Genomic DNA, 16631 nt, shown 5'->3' with positions numbered 1-16631 from the left:
CTGGCAGGCATCCTATTTCCCTTACTTTGAGTTTGGTTATGCAAAAGACTAATCAAGACATCTATCAGGTACATAATTTAAGATGGGTAGGTCTTCGCTAGCACATGAAACTGGATGGCCCTAGAGTTTCAACTTTTGAAGGGGATTTGGCTTTCAGACAGTGCTGGTTTCCTCTCCAGTTCTGAAGGCGAGCACTTGACATGCACTGATCAGGTCATGTCCCCCTCTCCAGTACAGTTTCTCCCCTCAGCTGCCATAACCAAGTTGTGCTCTTTGCCAGTTTGTTTTTGTCTTGGATGCATTCCAGCTCGGGTCTTTTATGCATTTGGTATGACAGGCGTTTAGGAGGGAAGTTTCAAGGCCAGGTTCCTCAATCCTGTTTTGTTAGGAAATGCTCATTTGGCAATCCTAACATCATTAAAAATTATTCTCAATAGGGTATGCTCTGCCAACACATGACCTTTAGCTGTTAAGAAACAGCAGAGGAAGCACCACAAAAGTAGGTAATTCTATGATCAGTTCAGTTATTTGGCAGATAACAAGAAATAGCTCTCTTGCACTTAAGCGTGGCATTTAGAAAGCTGGAGTAACGCTTTAGGTGGCTGCCCTTGTATCTTGATCTGTCTGCTGTTAAAGTTGCTATCCTCAACATTCCCCTACAGGAGGAAACTACATACTATCACTTCGATGTGTAGATTGGTAATTAACACGTTGACTTTCGAATCAGAACCACTGCAAACACTTCTGCAAGTGTCACCTCCTCAGCTCAGATGTGCTGATCACTTGCCTGGTACCAGCACATTTGCACAGAACAGTATTTGAACCCAGTATTTTGAACCCCCCTGTGTTTTCTCACCTTATCAATTCATATACAGGGGTTGTTTCCTATCAAATTAATTATTTTTTTGTATCATGTACAAGGAAAAGAGTTGAAGGCTCGGCACAGAAGAAACCAGTCTCTCTTTGATCTAATGAGAAATTGTCTTATAGATTTTTAGTGGCAGAGAGGATACACCAACATTTTTATTGCACTAAAATTTTTTATTATCTGGGGTGCACTTGTAATGACTGCATATAGCCCCATTAATTAATATCTAATACTAAAAAGGCTGGAAAAGTAACGTTCAAGTACATAGAGAACTACACTGATCTGCCTTACCTACATAAACAAGGAAGTTATTTTAGTGTCAGTTTATACTTTGCATACAACCTGCTTTCCAACCAACCAAGGGAGATCAATATTTATTACGATTCATTAGAGAATGCAGTTGACTTTTATTGTGCAGACCAAAAAAAATGCAGTCACCAACCCACTACTACACTAATTTATGAAATCAGTTAACAAAATTATTGTAAAAAATAACTTAATTTCTGCTGAGCAAATGGAAACAAGTTGTACAGCTCTCCCACATTCCTGTATTGATAGGAGCATTATACTCGGTAACTCAAGGACAAAACCACTTCTGTTGCTTAGGGGAATAAAAATATTCCCGTTTTCTCCCCCAGCCCAAACCCAATATTGGTTTATACAAAAAAAAAATCTCACTTGGAGGTACTGCAGAAGTCCAACATTCTTTACTCTCTTAACTTTGATATGTAAGTACCTGATAGAGCTATCCTACTGGCATGTACACAACTCAAGTGAAGCACTGCTTGGCTCCTTCCAAGTGTTTTTAGCTTGCCAGCATACTAAGCTTAATCTTCTGGTTCCTCATAATGTGCATACCCACTAGCATAGGTCCTTCCTAAATTCAAATTGCTGAATACATCTGTGGTCTCAGTATCGGAATCCTTCCCTCCCTCATCATTGTCATCTTCATCATCATCTTCTGCTTCATACTCATCATATTCATCCTCACGGTCACCTGCATCTCCAGCCTTGCTGGAGGAGAGGCTCTTCCAGTAGGCATCATAACCAGAAGCTCCATCTGCATCCTCACCTCCAGTCTGTCGGCCAAACTTCAAGGAGCGAGCTGCAGGCAGAGAAAAATCATCATGTTCCCACCCCTCAACAGCAATTTGAGCCAAGCATCTGACATTTCTTTTCCATCCTTTTTCACTACTCAGCAAAGAGCGTACAATGTTAGACAGCCTTTTTCTAAATCTGACATTTTCAGATTTAATCCTTACTCTGACAGAACCTTTCTGCCACACACAGTCTGTCCCCCTGCAGCCAAGTTTGTATGAACAATAACTGCCCCCAGAGTATGACTTGGGTCTTAGGATAAACCTTTGGTACTCTAGCCAAGAAAACCTGTAATTGGATGTGCTTTGCAGACACAACACGTATTGTGATTTACTCAAGAGTGGTTGAGGTAGATTGTATGCATGTCATCAAATCGCACTTTGAAATTCATTCGCCAGCTTCTTGTAGATTAAATAAAGGCTTAAGCGGTGATTTTTTGCAATTTTTTCCATAACTAAAATCTCAAACTAAACAAAGCTTTCACTGTATTGGAATCAATTAATGATTAAGAATGAGAGACTGTTCAATTCTAGAACTAAGAAACACAAAGTTTTTCACAAAACAATCAAAAGTAATCGGACTTTACTCAGTGTTCCTATGTAGAAAAGTAGTCACCAATGGTACTTGTATTGCTTGTTAGCTAGAGAAGCAGGCTTACTTGACATGCTCAGATCCTTTGTCTGCTGAGTTTCATGGCCACATTTAGGGCAGGGAGGCTCTTTTCCTTTTTCCTGTTTGAAAACCTTACTTCGCACATGATCGTCACAAAAACAAGCCTGTGGGGTGAAAGGAGAATAAAAAGGCTAAACGTTTCAATCATAGAAGCATACTCTTCAACAAGAAGCAAGCAAAAAAGCGTCTAACAGCAGCAGGATTTTCTGACTGGGATTAAATTTAATGAGCTCTATCTGCAGTGGAAGTGGAGTCTGTGCACAGAGCAACCACTTCTGTGTTGAACGTAGTTTCATGGCTTGCTGGGGAAGAGGCTGGATAAAAGTGCTGATAAACAAGTAGAGAAAGTAACATACTCAAGGACTGGATTATAGTGCTGCCCACAAGGAGCCTGGCAAACTTTAGTTTATGTTGACAAGCTTAAATAAAATACAATCAGAGTTGTATGCCAGAACATAACTATGCAGTGACCTGAAGGCAAGAATTAGAGATTGAAATTTCACATGTTGAGCACCAGGGTGCCAGTGAAGATATCTGGAGAAAGGAACAATTTGGAATATGAAATCGATGCCATGGGGAGACTGCAGGGAAACATACAGAGGGTAAGATGAGTAAGAGCAGGCAATGAATCCAGCACCTGGAGAAATCTGGGCAATGCTGATGATGAAGCAGGTGGAACTTTTTATACAAAATTACTTCCGAGTGTATAAAACCAAAAGCCTGATGTCAACAAATTAGCCTGTGCATGTGTAAAACCAGATTAGCTGTGGAGATTATTTCTATTGGATCCAGGCTGCAATGTTTTCTGGTCAGATCACCACTTGACTGTTTTTAAAAAAACAAACAAACTTTTTTAATTGTCTTAGTTCTACGCTGGATCAAAACATATTCCAAAGCCTTGGATTCTGTTCAAGACCAAGGATTTGTTTTGTGGTTTGTTTTTTTTTTTTAAAAGGCCCAAAGATGGTACAGCTGCAATTTAAACACTTTGTTTTGTGGTTTGTTTTTTTTTTTAAAAGGCCCAAACATGGTACAGCTGCAATTTAAACACAGAGAGCTGGACAAAGTGAAGATCACCCCACCTGACATAAGGATGCACAATACTGGCTTGTGGTTAACAGGCAAGCACAGACAAAAGCCCTTTTGTCCCCCATAAATCTGCCCTCAGGCTTCAGAAACTAATACAAAAGTATGAATATTTTTTTAATAATGTAGAGGAAGACATGACAAGGCTTGATACCAGCCTTGGAGGCTAAGGAGAACAAGTCTAAAATCATAGCTACTTGCACTGTCTTTACTCTTTACCTTACAACGCAGGCATGAATGCTGCCCAAGCCTGTTACAGGAAACACCTGTTGGAGAAAAATCAATATTTACAATTCAGTATTTAGAAACTGCAGATCTGTGATGTTTTTAAAACCTTGTAAAAGTATGTAATAATGTAATTGAGGCATTTCTTTTTAACTCCCTGACACAACTGCACTTTGGCAACACGAATCAGTCATTTTACCATACAGTACCATTTTACTAGATTTTTTTCAAGTCAAAATCAAGCCTCATTGCAATAATGTAATTTGACATAAAAAGTAGAAGTTGAACAGGGGAAAAAGTTTAACTATTTCTTGAGTTTCCAAACTTTTAAAAACAGAAGTTTCAGAACTAATTTGGTATTAAGTGATCATGTTGCTTTTCCTTTTCTCACAATGTCAAAAGAAGGAGCGTGAGCATTTTTCAGTCACTTTAAACAATGCCATGGCAGCCTTTAATACCTTTATCTCATTTAAATGGGATGTGAGAACACTTAAAGCTTGCAAACTTCCAAACCTAGAACAGTTGTTTTGTTCTGTACTTTCTGTCACGTCCTCTGGAAATGTACTTTATTGCACACAACTTCATGTGAAAAATCTACCTAACTGTGTTAAAGAATTGTAGCTGGCACATGAGCTGTAAAGAGCAGAATTGGTGCTCAAAATCTAACTTGTTTTGAAGCTTCAAATTGGTTTCTTTACTCCACTAGAGGGAGTATAGTAAAGGCAACCACACAGGAATTAGCAGCAACACGAAGCTGGGTGAATAGTTACTCCTCAGGAAGCAGCAATATGTATTTTATCAGTCTCTGCGCAAGTACTCGTTCCCTTCCACCTTGCCTTACCCCTGTGACAACAAAGTTTTTGAATCTGAAGTAATAAATATCATGAGTTCTCCACAGGAGCAGGACAGCCACAGGATTTAGTGCTCTGTCACGTGTTTAAAGGTGGAATTGGAAATGCTAATGCATATATATTCAAACATTTCTGGAGTACCCACACTTTAAAAAACTTCTCTCAGATAGTGATGGAAAGTAACAGTACCTTTTTCACAGCTAGAATGGGATTTAGACTACAATTGCATGACTGCATTTAAAGTTCATGTATTCTGTAAAAGTTCAGGTTTTATAATCTTGTTACCACGCACTGACAAAAATCCTGCCTCTCTACCAAGGCTGCACTGTGCCACAAAACGTTGAACACAGTGAAAACCCTCAAAAAAGCAATTTCTCTGTTCAGGGTGTGACATCACATCTGTGAATTAAAAGCTTCCAACAGTCACTGAAAAAACATTCTTGGGGAACAGCTGTTGCTGCTGCAATATTCCTATGCAGGAAGATATTCTGGCAGAATACATCAAGGGAAGCTAATCAAGGCTTAGAAAATATCTGGCTGGGAAAAAAAGGATGGGAGATGAAAAGGAGATACGAGATTTCTAAAGACACAGACTATAACATTGAAATCAACAAATATTATGAATTGGGAGAAATCAATTAGGACAAGAGATTAGTCAGTTCTGAAGAAAACAGTCTTATACGTGATAAAGAGCACCTTCAATTTCTATAATAAGGATTGAAAATGTTATAATAGTCAAAATACACGCATACAAGTTTTGGAAAGGACAAACACTTGTCTCATGGGGTAAACCAAATAGTAGTCAATGGTGGGTAGAAAAGAAATACTTCCACTAAAGATTAGTTATTTCCAACATGCATAGTCTTGGTTTGTGTTTTGTTGTGGTTTTTTTTTTTAACTTCCCTTGAAGTTACCCTGTTTCAGCCAGAGATGAGTAGTGGACTAGCAAAGTCAGGCATGGCCATCGTGTCCCCTTACAAATACCAGTTTCAGTTTTGTCCACACAATTAATCGAAGTTCAAAAGGACATGAAGTCTTCAGCTACCTGTTCTTTACTCAGTAAAAGTGGACATGTATCAACATTTGATACATTGCTGACACATGTCCGCAGTCCACTGATCAGTGAAGAAACTACCACTGAGTTCATGCTCTGGATGAACGCTATTTTTGTTACTTCGTTCTGTGCTCACCCTGTCTCACTGAATCAGATGGTGACTGCTTCCTGAGTCATGGTCTCCCTCAGGACTTGCTGCTTTTGCAAAATCAACAGATGCAAACCCCTCACCAACATACAGGCCATCCACAGCAATCTGGGAAAGTTTAGCCAGACTAACACAGGTGGTATTATTTAAAGCAGCTGTTTTCCATGAGGAACAGGTATCTAGAAATAGCTCATCATACGGTCAGAAGAGTGGAAGAGAGCTCCTTCTTGCCTGCCGAGCTTTGTGGAGTAAAAAAGCAGCATCAGCAGTTTTGCTGCAGTCCTGGCCACTGCAACTTTAGAGACTGCTGGCTCCTGCAAAGGCAACTTCCCATGGGAGGCCTATAAAAGCCAGGCAGGAAAACAACTGCCATGTACAATCTGGCATGGAGGAAGTTCAGAGACAAAAGCTCTAGTCTAGATAACTGGATATCAAGAGCAAGCACATAGGAAACAGGCCTTTTCCTCCAGTGGTGGTAAAAGCTATTTGGAAAAGATGATAGAGAGTCTGCTTAGCTGTGGTGAAAGGGACTATGAATAACTAACTTACATTTAAATGTCTCTGCTTCCAGAACTTGGCAGCTGGCTTGATGTTCAAACTGATCATCTTCACAGAGAAAATTGTGGCAAAAAGAACAGGCAAATATTCTGCCTCCTAAAAGATTTATCAAGGCAAATAATCAGCAGTGGGCATAGGCATCAAGTTCTGCTCTGCAAACAATTTAGGCAGTAGTTTTGACTGAAGACCAGTTCTCCCTTCTGTCACAAATGCTTCAACAAAGTCCTAAATTAGGTACTGCCGTCCATTATTACACTGACAAATACCATATATCCTACAATACAAGACAGCACAAACATAAAGCAAGTATTACTTCTAGTCCTTTTCTTCATTTTAAGTCGACTATGGCATTAAGTATTTTTCTTAGATCGGATCACATTCTCTCTCATTCAGTCTCCTTCCCTCCCACACCCTCAACTCTGATGCACACCTGAAATAAACATTTTAAAGGATTCCACAAACGGAGATCAGTATGGTTTGCTAAGCAATTGGGAATTGAAATACCTGTACTAGTGCAGATGAATGGAGCGGGAATGGCAGAAAATTGTGCGTTAACAATCTGACACAGTGCTTAATTATGTGAAGTGCTCAGCTGATAGGACAGTTAATACTTTAGATTACATAACCATCCCTGGGTTGAGCACCGTATGTTACTGAGCAGGTCATTCACATTCCCCACTGCGTAAGGTCTATTTTTAAAATGGGGAGAATGCCTTGCTTTGAACAAACATACTGCAAGGACTAATCAGTGAAGATTAACAATGCTACGTTAGGAATATAGGTACAATAACTTAAGCAACGTGAGGAGAAAAGTATCGTTTAGATTTTCTTATTTTTAAGTGTGAGCAACCTACCGTGGTCCCAGACACTTCTTTCGCACTCAATACATTCTGCATCTGCAAGAGGGCAGATACACGCATGTGTGCTGAGACATTTCCTCCCATGACACACCCAAGCTTCACAGAAATCACAGATTGCACCCTGCAATTACAGAAAGATATTATCTTGGGACTTCTGCAATACCTAGAGAGAGACTCTTATTCCATAACCCTGAATGTATCCAAGTATCCATTCTCTCAGTAGGTTCATCCCAGTTGAGTGAGAGAGTATGAACCACATCTGTATTCCTATCAAGCTGCTCTACAATTCATCTTTTTTTGTTTGATAGTCATTTCTGCAGGATTAAATATAATGCAAAATAACTTGGTTTTCTCCTTTTCTGTTTTTTACAATTCCTATCTTAAATCTTATGCAGGAAAATTGTGTCCTCCAGCTGAAACCTGAGATCCATAAATGATAACAATGTTCTGGCAAAAATGCAATTTCAAAAAAGACCTGAAAAATGCCACTAGATTCTTATAGCTGAAATCACTCATTCGGATTTTAAACCATGCTGTATTAGAACACAAGCTCCGCAGAGAGCAAAGATCAAATAAGTTATTAGAAGTAAGTTAGACTCTTTAACTTCCATTTTGATTAAACTACAAGATCTACACATCAGCTATCCCTTAATTGTAGCATTTAAGAAGCCTCCTCAGCCCATATGTAACAAACTACTACGTGTACTACATGCACACAAAACTAAGAAAACAGTGGTGAATCCAAATTAATTGTTGATGAAAATACTGCATCAGTGAATGCATGGAATGAGTTTAGGAACTTCAGACTGGAAAGGCTGGCTGTGTTACTGAGAAAAGCTGACTGCCAACTGGAGGCAGAAACAGGACAGAGGTTTAGTCCATACAGCATTTAATCCAGAGGCTATGACATGTCACACCTTGCTTTCCAGAATGGAGTAACTACGTTGTTCATCTAAGAACAAAAATTCAAAGGCCAGAAGCTATAACTATCTCTGCTAAGAACCAAAATTTTTTTTTTTCTTTAAATAAAATTCCCCCCTAATGCCATGGAACAGATTCCTCTCTCTGACACTGATGGTCTCTGCAATACTGAGAAGACAGCAACAAAAGTCCACTGGTTTCTACAGATTCCTAGATTTTAATGGAGACTGGGAATTGGCTATGGGGCATGTAAACTCAGGTGCTGTTAATGCACGTGCTAAGGGCCTGCCACCAACACAGATCTGTTAGCATCCAGGACGTGGCAGAATTTGCAGGAGTTGAATCTAAAAATGCAAATTTTCGGTTTCCAGTATAAGGGAAAAATCAGTTTGTGATAGTAAGATGAGGAAAAAAAACTCGGCATGGTACATGCCATCATTCCATAAATCTGTTTTATCTTTTTGCAGAAGGATTTGCATAGAATAACCTCATAGTGCAAAAAGGGCTGTAATTTTGTATACATACCACCATTGCTAGTCCAGTACTGTACACACCAGCATGTTTTATAACACAGTCTGAAGACTTCATCATGCATTTGGTTTTTCCTGTATAAAAATAAAAGCAAGCAAGCAGAAGAAAACTATATAAAAATAAAAAAAAAATAGAATGAATGTTCATACAAGAGCAGTACTTCAAACAAACACCTGTGCTTAATTGTAAATCTAGGTAAAAATAATGCAAACAAATGTCTGCAACCCACCCTCACATCTCCCTTAGATCAAATTAATAATTGCCTGTTTTCAGCCAAAATCTCTTGCCCCAGTACTGAGGTAATAAAAACTATATAAAAATAAAAAAAAAATAGAATGAATGTTCATACAAGAGCAGTACTTCAAACAAACACCTGTGCTTAATTGTTTGTCTATGTAGGTATAATTCAAACAAATGTCTGCAACCCACCCTCACATCTCCCTTAGATCAAATTAATAATTGCCTGTTTTCAGCCAAAATCTCTTGCCCCAGTACTGAGATAATAAGGCAATGTGTTGTCTTGCTCTGTGTTTTGAGGTACTGGCAAGAATTTCAAATGTCAAAACAAACCAAAAAACAAAATTAAGGCGAAAGTCAAGCAATGACATCTTAAAAAGTTGCATTTAAAACTGCTGCTAGCTCTGTCCCACCATAAAATCAGCCTGTGCTGTGTGCAAGGCTGAGGTCCTCTGAAAAAAAAATGTGCACCTGATGATTTAACTACTTACAGGTACTTGGATAGTTGTTTTTTTGGTGGTTGTTGTTGGGTTTTTTTCTTTTTTAAAACCATATAAGAGATTACTTCCTAGACAAAATAATTCCCTTTAAATGCAGGGATGGGTGGGAGAAAAAGCCACAGTCTGCACTTAAGTCATTCTGACACAAGCAAGCAGTTAGGGTGACAACTTTCCCCTACTCTTTGCCTCTGACATAAATAGCTCTACCAGAAAGATCCATACTCTGTTTACAGTTATACAAGAAAAAAAATCTTGTAGCTAGCCCAGGCTACTGCAATGGAGTCTTATCGCTGATTTAAGCTGCCCTGCATCAGACCCCTTTGCTGTCTCTGTTATTGTCTGCTTAGAGAAACCAACAAAATGGTCCTCCCTGCAAACCCATTCAAGAGCTGACAAACCCAAATTCTACTCTGAAAACGTAATTAAATCCCAGTATGCAGCATCAGCAGAGTTGTGTATTAAATCACACCTCAGGTATGAAATGGCACTTGGAGGGTGAGGAAGGACCAGCGGTGGGCTGAGCTGGGCAATGTGAGATGGTGGGGGTATTACTGGGTCTGGAGCACTGCAATACAGCTACCTTGCTCCCATCTCTCAGGGAATTCTCTAAGAAGGATGCTGTTGGTTTATAGGGGCTGTCCCCAGCACTTTATTAAGCACCAAACAGCTCTAATGGCCTTTGTTTTAGAAAACCATGGGACTCAATATAATTTTGTGGTTGTTATTAGGAATGCTTTTCCTCCAGAAACATACTGCAGATTAAGATAAATTCAACACACAGGAGTCACTTCAGATGCATAATAAACTGTAAGATAAACAGCATGTTTTTAGTACTTCGCTGCACGATGACAGAAGGAAGACTTATGAAGGATGACACACTGCCATTGCACACTAACGGCCTGGCTTCCAGAAATGCTCAGTATCTGCAGGTCCCAACAAAGGCATTGGAAGCTGCAGATGTCAGCAGCTCTGATAGTCAAACTACAAAACAGCCCAATTGCTCAATGACAAATTGAAAATCTGCAAGAATGTGTTGAAACAGTAAAACGACAAAATTCACCTCAAAGTATGAAATGACTATCAACATTCCCTGCAAGCAAGCAGCTGTTTAAAAAAAAAAAAAAGGCATTTTAGCCTGATTCAGAGTCGAATTCTGTCACTAGGAGTCCTTCTCTTCTGATTTCAAAGCATCAGCCCTCTAGCATATATAAATAACATGAGCAGCATATTACATTACAAAACCATGCAAGGTGAATAAAGTACCATTGCTTTAATTGATATTAAACTGATCAGAAATTATATCATCCCCAAAAAGCAGTATCTATTGGCACCTTGCTGGCAGTCAGAGTCTTTTTAACTTTGCTGCTGTTATGAAACAATACCCGACATGGTCAATCTAGGGAAATGGTCAGTCAGATGTTCTCAATCCTAAAAGGCAGTGAGACAAATTCTTCGGAAGATCAAATACTGAAGACAAGCCCATGACCCAGACTTGCAAACCTCTGGGAGTCAAAGGCATACGCATTAGTGCATGATCAAGCAAGATCTCTTCTCAAGGAGGATATTCACAGCAGATTTAAAAGAACCTGCTCCAAAAATCACAAAGGTACTTTAAGACAAAGGTTAGCCCTTAGAGTCTAAGGGCTGAGAGTTTAACAACACAAATGGGATTGAGTATAGCCTGTTTTCCTTCGTTATTTCTACTTACCACATTGTGCACAAATCGGTAATTTTTGAACAGAGTTACAGAAGTAGCAAAAAGCTCTATTCTTCTGTCGTCTAGGCACATGGAGGGGGAAAAAAAAAGCAAGCAAGCATTAAAAAAAGACCTGTAAAATGTTTGAAACCAATTAATATTAAACTACTGGTTTTAGAAGGGGAAAAATACTTACCTTTGGCACTTATCACATTCCTAAAGAAAAGAAATAAAATACTGGTAATTATTTTTATTCTAGGTAAAATATATAAGATGTACAGACCCCACAGGGACTCTGAATTAGGTTCTGATTAGGAACCAAACTTTTTATTCAAGTATTATACCTCTGATGCAAATGTAACCTTAAATATAAAGGAAGGATGGTAAGAAGAATGGTATTCTAGTGGCATTAAATAGTCAATGTAATCATCACTGGTTTTACACAATTTAAAGTCAAGTATTGTAATATAAAAATACTTTTGGTTATTTTACCATTGAAGCATTACAAGGATGTTTGGCTAAATCTATGTTGGCTCTTGAAGCCCTTATCTGCTTTTCACGTTCACGACGGTTCTCAGCTTTCTTCCGAGCACCAGTCTTCTTTTTAGGCATTTTTCACTATCTGTGGGGGGGGAAATAGGTATGTAATGAATGCACACAAACCTATGTATGTCAATACATGGATACACATGACACATCCAGCACTAAAACTAGATCTTGGAGTTCCCATGTTAACTGTGTTTCATCTCCATCCATTTCCCTTTCTGAAAGTTTCTTTTCAAATGTAGAATAAGGGGCCCAGTCCCTTAGGAAGAGTCATGTGATGAACCATGAAGAATCTTGTGATCTGGAAAGGACTTTGCTGTCTTTAACTTTGCGCTTAACTATCTTTGAAGTGCTTTGCCTTAAAAAAACCAAAACCACTATGTTTTGTAGGTTTGTTTGTGATGGGCCTCACTGGTTTTGGTTTGCCTTGTCTATTTAATACGGACAATATTTAGCTCATTTTCTCTTTGACTTCCCTCTCTTCTCATGCTCATTAACTACTTCAATCAGTTAAAAAGCATTCTTCAGGTAAGCAAATCGTGGTGTACTGCAAAAATGCAAATTTCACACTTCATGAAGGCTTAGAAAACAAAATGTCATTACATAGATTTAAGAGCTATGGCAAAGGAATGTTTGTACTGCTTATTTATCATTTTAGCAATAACGAGGAGATGAGCACGCATTGCTTTGAAGACACCACTGTTTCCCAAGAAGGGTTTACACTAATTTAATTCCATCTGGTTCAATGCATGTGTCTGTTTTAACATTCTAGGAAGGAACTGATGTAGTACAGTGGTGAGACCATCGGGCAATCAATCAGACCTCTGCTCTCTTGTCATCTCCACAATGAACTGTGCAGTACTCATGTAAGCCTAGTTTACTCTGTGTTTATAATAAATTAGGCAAGTATTATCCTGACTTCATGAAATGGACAACTGAGAGATTAAAGGTGTGGTCTGATGTTAGAATTTCTCTCGTCAACACAGGCACTCAAGATCCTAATGCTCCATCTTTATCATCCCCTCATTTCTGCTGATGTAACTGTTGTTGGTGTCACATTCTAAACCAGAAACAGGTTAAAAACAACACCAAAAAACGCAAACCAGCAAGCACCCCAAGATCCAGATTAGCACAATCTGATGGGGGAAGGCAGTAAAAGGGGCAGCAGGGGTATTTGCTTAGCAAGGGTGGGAATAAGAAAGCAGCTAAGGAAGAGGCAACGACCTCTCCACTGACAAAGAAAATTGCCTTATTGAACATAGTTCTAAAAAACACTCCCAAGTCTGTGGCCCAGGTGGACACTCTTCTTCATGCTGTAGCTACCAAACCATACTTCCTTGCAGATGACAAGACAGCTGAATGTTTGGAAGTGTTTAGCTCTTATTTTGGTACCTCGCTACAGTGCTTCTGTTTTGAAAACCTGGCCTCTCTACCAAGTTGCCCCAACATATATCGCACTGTACAACTAACCCACAGTTCTTGTACTTGTACTACAAGTACACCTAATGGTGCTCCTTGCTCTGCCTCCGATTTCCCAAACTGCAGAAGTATACTTTCAAACAATTGACAACTGAGACTCAAGCGTCATCTTAAATCTCAATCTCCACTTATGGAATTTGAAGAAAACCACTACAGACTTGGGGTTTGGCAGAAATCGGCCCACATGATGGGACAGCTCTGCCCAGGCAAAGTTCTGCTGATTCCAGTAGGTCTCTGGGTGGCTGCCAGGAGCCTCTGGCCTGAGGAAATGGGAGGTACCTGCTCTCCCCAGCCTCATCCCTAACTCTAAGCAGACATGTAGACATGCACGCTGGCATCTGTAAGGAGAGCTGCAGCATCAACAGGCAGTGAATTGTAGCAGCTTAAACTTGGAAGAAAAATTAGTATCTTCGTTCAAAAGGTCTTCTAAAATAAACCCAACAGTCCTAACTATCCCAAACAAAGAAATATACTGTCCTGACCAAATACTAAAATTTGGTTTTGATAGCACACATAAATCAGTTTGCTCACCCTGTAGCATTTTGCACCGTGTTTAAATTGTATTAGTGTCGTATTTTGTAGTCAAAATCGTATTGCTGAGCTGCCTGCTGGCAACTGTCATTATTCCAGAGCGTGACATTTCTGACACTGGGAGTCCAATATGAGGTTGCACACTAATTTTCAAACTGCTCGAATATTGATTTAACAACAGAATCTAATGGTTAGTATTTATAGCTTGACTTCTTCACATTACCTCATAATCGAAAGCACCAAAATGACAAACTGTTTTCATGAAAAACACTGTCTCAATGACTGCTGAGGACACGGATTATAAGAGATCTTTAAGATGATAGTTTTTAGAAAGTTGCACTAAACTAAATAACAAAACTGCAATGTCTGTTTTGCATGCAAAACATGCAAAACTTGATAGCTTAACAAAGCTCTCAAGTCAATCTGGGCTTTCAAACACCATCCATAAATAACAAACATCCTGTAGATCAATACTCTATCACTCTTTCCCTCTGAGCTTCCACTTAAGATGTTTGCTGTCTTTGCCCCGAGTTCTAAATTTTCAGGGGATTTAGCATCTTTTAATTTTCTGACTAGAGCTTAATAGAACTGCAATGTCTGGTTTGCATGCCAAACATTCAAAACTTGATAGCTTAACAAAGCTCTCAAGTCAATCTGGGCTTTCAAACACCATCCAATAAATAACAACATCCTGTAGATCAATACTCTATCACTCTTTCCCTCTGAGCTTCCACTTAAGATGTTTGCTGTCTTTGCCCCAAGTTCTAAATTTTCAGGGGATTTAGCATCTTTTAATTTTCTGACTAGAGCTTAATAGTGTTATGATGCCAGAAATCATGATTGTAAAAACTTTGTTTACCTGCAATTCCTTTCAAATCAGGGTATCGCACCTTTTAAAAGCACTAATCAGTATTTTAAATGCCTCTGCAGTATATTCTACCGCCACTTTTGGCAACGCTTCTGTAATCTCAGGCTGATGGATGACCCAAAAATGTATTTAGGCACCACAACACCGTTACCAAATGCTCAGACAGAAAAGACCCAGTGGAATCTGTCTGCAGTCCAGCTTCCCTGCAGGGTGCATGGGAGAGAAAAGTGCCTCTGGGGGACCTAAAACAACAGGTCCAATCATCAAGGAAATGCCTACACTGAGCTACTCACTTAAGATCTACTGGAAAGATCATGTGAACCTTTTGCTTAAAGTCTTTTTGCTGAAGGCAGAGACTTACGGGCATGCTAGCATCCTCCTTTTCACCTGTGATGCTGTTGTAAGAGAAATTGCCAAGGATGCAGTAGGCCTATGCTCGGTTCCCTCCTCAGCCCCAGAAGGTATGACCCTGCTGCCCTACAGTGTCCCAGCTCCCGAACTGGGAGCAGTTCTGCACGAGGGGTTTTTCGCCATTTGAAGTTTTCTACTCAGGAGCAAAATGCTCCAGACTGACTAGGTCAGAGCAGCAGCAGGAGCCAGCGTGACTCTCCAGCTTAACAGCTGATGCTGTGGCACAGAAAGCACAGAGTTCAGATATCGGGAGGCTGTGTATGAGGTGAGCAGTAGTTCAAAGGAAAAGTCCTAAAATGTGTTGTGTGCGTACTGGGTCCCCAGCACTGTGCATTTCGTTCTGTAAGTTTCACCTACTGTTCCTCAGCTGCTGCATTATTTGCTAAGGTAAACACAGGCAAGGACAGCAGAGTTCCCACCGCAGCTCCAAAGACCGCTTGTGTATTTTACCTGATGGTTGTGCTATGTAAAATACATAAACAATGCCTAGCATCTAAATTCTGTTGAGGTCGTAGCATGCCTGTGCCATTTTTTCCCCCCTCTTGAAGATTGTCCTTGATGAGGTCCCAAAGACACACACTAAGTTTGCAGCAGACAGGAAAGCAGACTGCACCAGCAGATTTCTGCATCTTCTGTGCTGAGCACAACATTCCCTCGCGTCGTATTATCTTGTCTTATGCGATACGCTAGACACCCTGCTGTCACAAATATAACGAACAGCTGTAACAAGCTATTCATCTGGGGGGCAGGGGAACTGTCGGGTTACTCCTGTCACACCACGCAAATACTAACACCCGAAAGAGACTTTCCAGTATTTCAAGACTTCTTGTACTTGACCATCAAATAGCCTCTACCTTATGCATATTCATCAAAAGGGGAATCACGGTAAATTCGCTGGGTCACATCTGATTCCGTTCAGAATCCAACAAAATCTGTTTTACCGCTTTGCAAGCGTTATACAAGACCACAATATTCAAAAAACCTGTATCAGCAGTGTTTCATACTTATGTCGTTCCAGCCCATGATTCCTTCTAATAATGAAATCATTTCCAAGGCACTGCGATGTCAAGGGCTTACTCTGCCTCTCAGTAACAAGGTGGCTAACTGTACTCCGCGCCCGCAGCGCCTGGGGGCTGCGGCGCTGATTAGGGCCCAGATGTGCAGAGGCTTCCTCAGGCACGTCTCCGACCGACCCCCTCCTCTGGAAAAGCACCTCGTCCCCGGTGGGAACGCTTTTCTGCCCGCCGGTAACGGCTGCCGAGCGTGAGGCCGACGCGCTCTCACGACCTGACTTAAGGCTGTTTAGGGAAACGCCAACAGCAGGCCAGCTTTTCGAAAAACACACTTGCGCACACATATTGCGGTTTTTTCAGTTTTCAGTATTTTACCTTATTTTTAGTATTTTCACCTAGGCCCCCAAACCGTGTCGCAGCACGTTTCCAACTGGATCGCCCGTGCTCCGTACTTCTCGGCACTTATCTCCGGGGAAGC

General features: G+C 40.2%; 1 protein-coding gene across 4 annotated transcripts; it reads right to left on the bottom strand.

Moving 5' to 3' along the window:
- Nucleotides 1-1256: 1256 nt before the first annotated feature.
- ZNF330 (zinc finger protein 330) lies at nt 1257-16631 on the bottom strand. 4 transcript variants are annotated; one of them, XM_009290309.1, is made up of 10 exons: nt 16584-16631; nt 11798-11927; nt 11502-11521; nt 11318-11388; nt 8867-8946; nt 7415-7541; nt 6552-6656; nt 3944-3990; nt 2625-2742; nt 1257-1973 (listed from the first exon to the last, which is right to left on the bottom strand). In XM_009290309.1, exons 2-10 carry the CDS (start codon nt 11915-11917, stop codon nt 1696-1698), a joined length of 966 nt encoding a protein of 321 aa, XP_009288584.1. In that variant the 5' UTR covers nt 11918-11927; nt 16584-16631; the 3' UTR covers nt 1257-1695. The 4 variants fall into 4 exon arrangements, with proteins under 4 accessions (XP_009288584.1, XP_009288583.1, XP_009288585.1 ...); XM_009290308.1 differs by having other exon boundaries at nt 16529-16625; XM_009290310.1 differs by lacking the exon at nt 6552-6656 and having other exon boundaries at nt 16529-16625.

Source organism: Aptenodytes forsteri, unplaced genomic scaffold (genome assembly GCF_000699145.1).
Source record: "Aptenodytes forsteri isolate BGI_AS27 unplaced genomic scaffold, ASM69914v1 Scaffold125, whole genome shotgun sequence".
Lineage (NCBI taxonomy): Eukaryota > Metazoa > Chordata > Aves > Sphenisciformes > Spheniscidae > Aptenodytes > Aptenodytes forsteri.
Note: the sequence above shows the minus strand (reverse complement) of the source record. Positions and strands in the feature narration are given on the sequence as shown.